The 5,833-nt window shown below is 31.4% G+C and overlaps 1 protein-coding gene across 3 annotated transcripts; it reads right to left on the bottom strand.

Annotated features, from left to right (window-relative positions):
• Positions 1–458: 458 nt before the first annotated feature.
• On the bottom strand, positions 459–4,861 carry LOC121212476 (uncharacterized). Of its 3 annotated transcripts, none has more exons than XR_005907711.1 (6): positions 4,649–4,861; positions 2,027–3,153; positions 1,683–1,948; positions 1,426–1,592; positions 1,091–1,335; positions 459–1,007 (listed from the first exon to the last, which is right to left on the bottom strand). XR_005907711.1 is itself a non-coding variant. In XM_041085271.1 (6 exons), the coding sequence occupies exons 3-6, from the start codon at positions 1,821–1,823 to the stop codon at positions 811–813; spliced, it is 750 nt and encodes a 249-aa protein (XP_040941205.1). In that variant the 5' UTR covers positions 1,824–1,948; positions 2,027–3,153; positions 4,649–4,853; the 3' UTR covers positions 459–810. The 3 variants fall into 3 exon arrangements, 1 of the variants encoding a protein (XP_040941205.1); XM_041085271.1 differs by having other exon boundaries at positions 4,649–4,853; XR_005907712.1 differs by lacking the exon at positions 4,649–4,861 and having other exon boundaries at positions 482–1,007; positions 2,027–4,324.
• Positions 4,862–5,833: the final 972 nt, after the last annotated feature.

Below are 5,833 nucleotides of genomic sequence, written 5' to 3'. Positions count from 1 at the left end.
TAAAATATGAAACAGACATGTAAATTTGAAATTAATTACCAAATAATATGAGCAATTTCATGCTAGAAAAATCAGAATTTTTTGTCTCGTAGTTAACAATTATTTTTACTTAATTAGCATTGTAAAAAGGAGAGAAAGAAATAAACAGGCACTACATTACTTTGATCCTATATTTATATATATTTTTTACTTCAACTGGTTGTTGATTTGGTCTACAAAATGAAAGTATTCCATTTTAATTTCACATGTGATTGTCTTTACCATGAATACCTCACGTATAGTTTATGAAAATTTTACTCTATAAGTTTGCTCTATAAGATATATATTTTAGTTTATCTATATATATTAGTGTGAGGATGAAAATAAACTTATGAGATATGCAAATGAGATCCTTAAAAGAGTTGAACATAATGCATAGTGAGGCAAAAAATGGCATATAGATGATATCCTTAAAAGATGTAAGAAGAGTTGAACTATTTTACTCCCCTTTGAGAGAATATGTATAATCTAACATTTCTTAAGTAATTGTCCAGTAGTTTAAAAAAAATTGTTTCTAACCCTCAATTAAGACAAAATGTATAATCTAACTATTGTTAACATGATTCAACAACCCTTTCAAAAAGATATATTCTTTATTCACAAAACAGATTTCCTTTTGAAAGGTAATTTGGCCCTAAAAATTGCTGTAAGGTTTGAGCTTTGTTGGGTTAAGGGTGGTTGGCTTGATGTGTTATCCATTGAAGTGGCTTGGTTCGAAATTTGTAGGCTCGATGATTGGCTTGCCATTTGGTTACCCCCAACAATCCCTTTTCAAGTCCTTGTATTATGGCCTGGTTTGCCACATTTGGTGCAGTTGGCTTGCTGTCCTATCTTGCTTAATTTTGGTCCACTCTTTCTTTCTTCACCTACTTCCTTCCTCCTTGTTTGTTTGGGTCTTCCGGGGGGCTTTCTAATTATGGGAGGAAGAATGGGTTCCATGTCCCTCACATGTTCCCATTGTATAGGACCTATACACAAAAATTTAAAGATGTCAAACACATTTTATAAATAAGTAATTTTTCATAAAGGTTTAGAGTTTTAAGGCTATTACCTTTTACAGGGTTAATCAAGTGGCTATAAATATTCAACTGGGTAGTGACAGTATAACATGTATTGACGTAAGTTTCAGGGCTCACAGCAAGTAATTGCATGCAAGAAACAGCATGTTTACATGGGATTCCTGACAAGTCCCATTTTCTGCATGAACAGGAGGAGTTGAGGAGGTCAACCACATGCTTGTTACCTAATCCACAGTCTACCTCATACTTCTCGTTTCCAGCATATACCGGCCATATACTACAAACAAAGTAACATTTTAAAGTTAAAAATTTTTCTATCCAAGTAACAGAATTCAAGCTTAGTAAAAAAAAAGTTAGCAACACTTACTTATTAGACTGACTAACAATTTCAAACAACTTCTTCTGTATCCTTGGACATAAAGGTCCAGGATACTTCTCAGCAGCCTCTCTCATAGAAACCAACCTAGTCATGACTTTTCTTCTAATTATTTCCAACATCGTTAGGATAGGTTTATCTCTAGCTTCTAAAATGATCTGCAATGAGAGGAAAGTCCTTAAATAACTTCAACAATAATTATACAACATGAAGTGATAAATAGTCAGATTTAAAAAATAAATTTTAACCTTGTTGAAACATTCGTTGTTGTTGTTCAGTAGTAGATCAGATTTGCATTTAGTTGAGAAGTGGGCTCTTGACCAAGTCCTTGGATCCTTGTCACGCAGCCAACCCTCAGCAGATTCTGACAGTGACCTCATTTCAGACATTGCTAAGTGAGACGCATAACTTGGCCTCTAAATCCTTCTATGTTTTTAAAATTGTTGTAAAGATGTCTGGCACAATTTCTTGCTTCAGCATTAGGGAACAACAAAGATATCGCTTCTATTAAACCCTGTAAAACAATTAAAACAACATGATAAGCAATCATTTTTATATAAACAATTTAGCGTATACTATGACTTTATAGTACCTTTTGTTTGTCAGATATGAAGCATATATTGTAAGAGTTGTCGATCTCCAAATCCCTCTGTAACAACTCGAGGAACCAAAACCATGATTGTTTGTTTTCACTCTCAACTGCAGCAAAAGCCACTGGATATATACAATTATTGGCATCAACCCCAACAGCAGCAAGTAAATGTCCACCATAATATCCTTTAAGCCAACACCCATCTAACCCTATAATTCTCTTACAACCAGTTAACCAACCTGACTTGCACGCTTCAAGGCATATATAAAGCCTCTGAAATAGCCTATAGTCTAATTTACAGATGGTTGTTGTACCAGGGTTGCTTCTCCTTAACTCAAGTAAATAATCGTATATATTGGCATATTGGGCTTTGTGATTCCCTTGAACTAGTTCCAGAGCCCTAATCTTAGCCCTCATACATTTAGTCCGAGACACTATTGTTCCAAAATCTACCCTAATATCATTTTGTAAAGATGTTAAGGAATAATTGGGATCAACTTGAAATTTGTGTAAATAATGTCTAGCCATCCACTTTGAAGTAATATTTTTATTTTTCATTGCCTTGCCACACTTATGGTGGTTGACTAATGTCTTAATTTGCCAACTCCCATCTGTTGGATCCTTGGGATTTAATTTGGATGCCCACAACGTCCATGGACAACTAGGTACACAGACTGCTTTCACCTTAAGCTTGTCATTCCTAGTTAGTTTGGTTACTACCCTATTTATCCTCCCATGCTGTTTAATTGCATATTTTAAAATGTCTGTACTAGGGAAAACCAAACCCTTTATCAATATAGGGTTCCTCATATCAGTTTGAGGATTGAATAGAAGGTACTTTTTATTCCCATATTTATCATAATCCACATCTTTATTCAAATCATCATCACTGTTACTATCAAAATCATCTTCTAAACCCCAACAACTTGAACCAAGTAAGTGGTTTAACTCCTTCTGTATCATTTCAGCTACTAGTTCAACCTCTGGTTCGTCTACCCTATCACCATCAGACTCAAATGAATCAGAATAAGAAGTACCTGACTCATAAGCTTTATATGAACTATCATCTAAGTCAGACGCTTGTCCTCCAAAATCTCCCCCTAAAGTATTTTGTTCAACATCAAACCCTAAACCAAAAAAGGAAAATAAAACATTATATTAGTATCAACAAATTGCACAACAATTCAAACCTGAAAAAATATTATATCAACTTCAGTTCAATTTCAAAGCACACCACTAATGAATTCATGAACATTTTAGGACGTTCGGACAGCAGTCAATATTCACATTTAGACAGCATTAAAATACACAATCTAGAACATGAAAACAATAGTCATTATTCACATTTTGACAACATAAATATGAGCATTAAGATACATTGTGACAGCAGCTGTAAGTTACATTTGAACAGCATAAATATGCACATTAGAGTGAAGTTAACACATTAAGATACAAGTGCAAATTGTTAACACATTGTGGCAAAATTGGGAAACTTCAATCTTTACTTCGACAATTAGAGTGAAGTTAACATTATATACATATTTAAATCAATTGTTTTTTATACACTTGCATCAAACTAACATTATATACATATTTAAATCAATTATTTTTTATATACTTGCATCAAACTACACCTGAGTCAAAATGAAAAGATGAAACATAAGCATAAAGGACTGACAAAAAATAAGGCTTGTTTTGCTAGGACAGCGACAAAAATTGAGCAATCACAATTTATTACAAAAATTAAGCAACCACAGTATCTATAAATGATTAAGTTCAAGCTATATAAATTATATTAAAAATAAGATGATCATTGCCAGAAAAATAAAAAGGAAGGCTCTTTTCACTAGCAGTAACATGTAATTAAGTAAACCATGTATTTTTCTGTTTCATAATCTTAGCCTGAACTAGTATTGCATTGCAAATAACATAATATGACCTATGTCAACAATGTAAACAGACACACACATATTAAATTTAAATTTAAATCCATAAAAATTTATGTAATTATATTCATGCATTTATACGAACACAATAAAGATATGTAAATTTACAAGAACAAGCACAAATGAAATTCAGGAAGAAACTAGTTTTACAGCAGGCTTTAATACAAGAACAACCACAAAATTTTGCATGTTTTCAATTGAGAAATGAAGGTGAAGCTTATTGTTAGCTGCAATTATAGCTGAATAGAAAAACCCAGTTTTATCGCAGGCTTTGATACAATAATTCACCGGGAATGATGGTTTGGGCTTCAAAGATTAAGAAATTGTTTTCACTTTTTGAAAGAAAAAGACAAACTTTTTAAGGATATGGCTTTCATCTGAGTAAAAACAAAAATGAAACTTATAAACCCAGAGGCTGCATTCGCTGCAAAGGAACTGAAAATCAGTGACACATATTTCTCATGGAAGAATATCCAAAGCTGAAAATCAGCAAATTAAGCTCCCATACTATCTTATCCGACACAGTACTGTGAATTTAAACAAAAAAATCTGTTTGTTTCTCGAGAAAATGTTCATTCCTTTCCGCAAAAATTCTATTTCAGCGACAAACAAAAAGAAAATGAAACCCTAAATGAGGGAAAATTGGTTAGAAAAATCAAAAAATAAATAAAATTACCTGTTCCAATATCGAAGATCTTAAATGTCAGCTACATGTAAAGAATTAAACTTCTTTTTTTAGCAACCAACAGGAAGGTAAACCCCAAAGAACTAGATACAAACAATTTAAGCATGATGAAACATACTCCTTCGATCATCTCTAAAAGTACCCACATGGGCAAAAACACAAAACATAAAATGCCTCAATGTGAAGAAACCAATTATTCAAGAATGTGAAGAAGACATAAATTTGTCTTAGAACAAACAAACAAATAAACAAAAATCGGATTGAAAAGACATACTTGGACTCTCCATTGAATCCTCTTTTGTTATTGTAAGTGAATAAATTTTTTTGATAATAATAGATTTTTTTAGTCAAATGAAAAAGAAAGCTAAAAAAAATAGAGGAGATGAACGGTTTTTTCTATTAAGATTTAGGGTCTAAAATTTTTAATTAATTAAATTTATTTAATTAAAAATCTATTTACATCCCATTTGGAAATCCAAGTTGGCACTTAATATCTAGTTGGACTGCCACATAGGATTACCGTTAGAATATAACAGAACTTAACGGAAGAGTGATCACTTCGTAACAAAATAATAACATAAGTGACTAAAACGTAACATTTTAAACATAAGTGACTAAAACGTAACATGAGGTAAACAAAAGTGACTATTTTTGTAGTTTACCCTAATATTAATTAATCTTAAAAATGTTCTCAATCTTTAATATAAAGATATTTATGTATTGGAGTCTGTGCTTTTATTTCCTTGCCTAAGCAAAGTTCTTTAGAATGAGTTTCTATTACATAAAATATTGCAGAAGTTATAATAGTTTGTGTAATTGAATAATGCTTTGTATAATTAGTGTTACACAAAAATGAGATCCATAATAATTTGTATAGTTGTATAATGCCTTGTGTAATTATAAAGAAATATTACAATGGTTATAATAATTTGTATAATTAGAAAATATTTTATATAATTAAAAAAACATTAAAAGGATTGTAATAATATGTATAAACCAATAAATGTTTTGTGTAATTGGAGTTTATGGAAGCTTACTCTAAAAAGTTCATCCCAAAACTCTTCTTTAATTGAGTTTACTGATTTTGGAATTGTATTAGACGAGCTAAGTTAAAAACCAATACCAAATAAAAGGCTGAACTAGTTAACTTGATTGAACTGTTTTTTTTTTAAATAT

Source organism: Gossypium hirsutum, chromosome A13 (genome assembly GCF_007990345.1).
Source record: "Gossypium hirsutum isolate 1008001.06 chromosome A13, Gossypium_hirsutum_v2.1, whole genome shotgun sequence".
In the NCBI taxonomy this organism is placed as follows: domain Eukaryota; kingdom Viridiplantae; phylum Streptophyta; class Magnoliopsida; order Malvales; family Malvaceae; genus Gossypium; species Gossypium hirsutum.
This window is presented reverse-complemented; position numbering and strand designations above follow the sequence as displayed.

What these genes read in the sequence shown, in the direction of transcription:
- LOC121212476 (XM_041085271.1), bottom strand. Translation starts at nt 1,823, where the DNA reads ATGTCTGAAATGAGGTCACTGTCAGAATCTGCTGAGGGTTGGCTGCGT. An exon ending in ACAACGAATGTTTCAACAAG is followed by an intron (nt 1,593 to 1,682) that starts GTTAAAATTTAT and finishes CTCTCATTGCAG; the next exon opens with ATCATTTTAGAAGCTAGAGA. An exon ending in CTTGATTAACCCTGTAAAAG is followed by an intron (nt 1,008 to 1,090) that starts GTAATAGCCTTA and finishes TTTTGTGTATAG; the next exon opens with GTCCTATACAATGGGAACAT.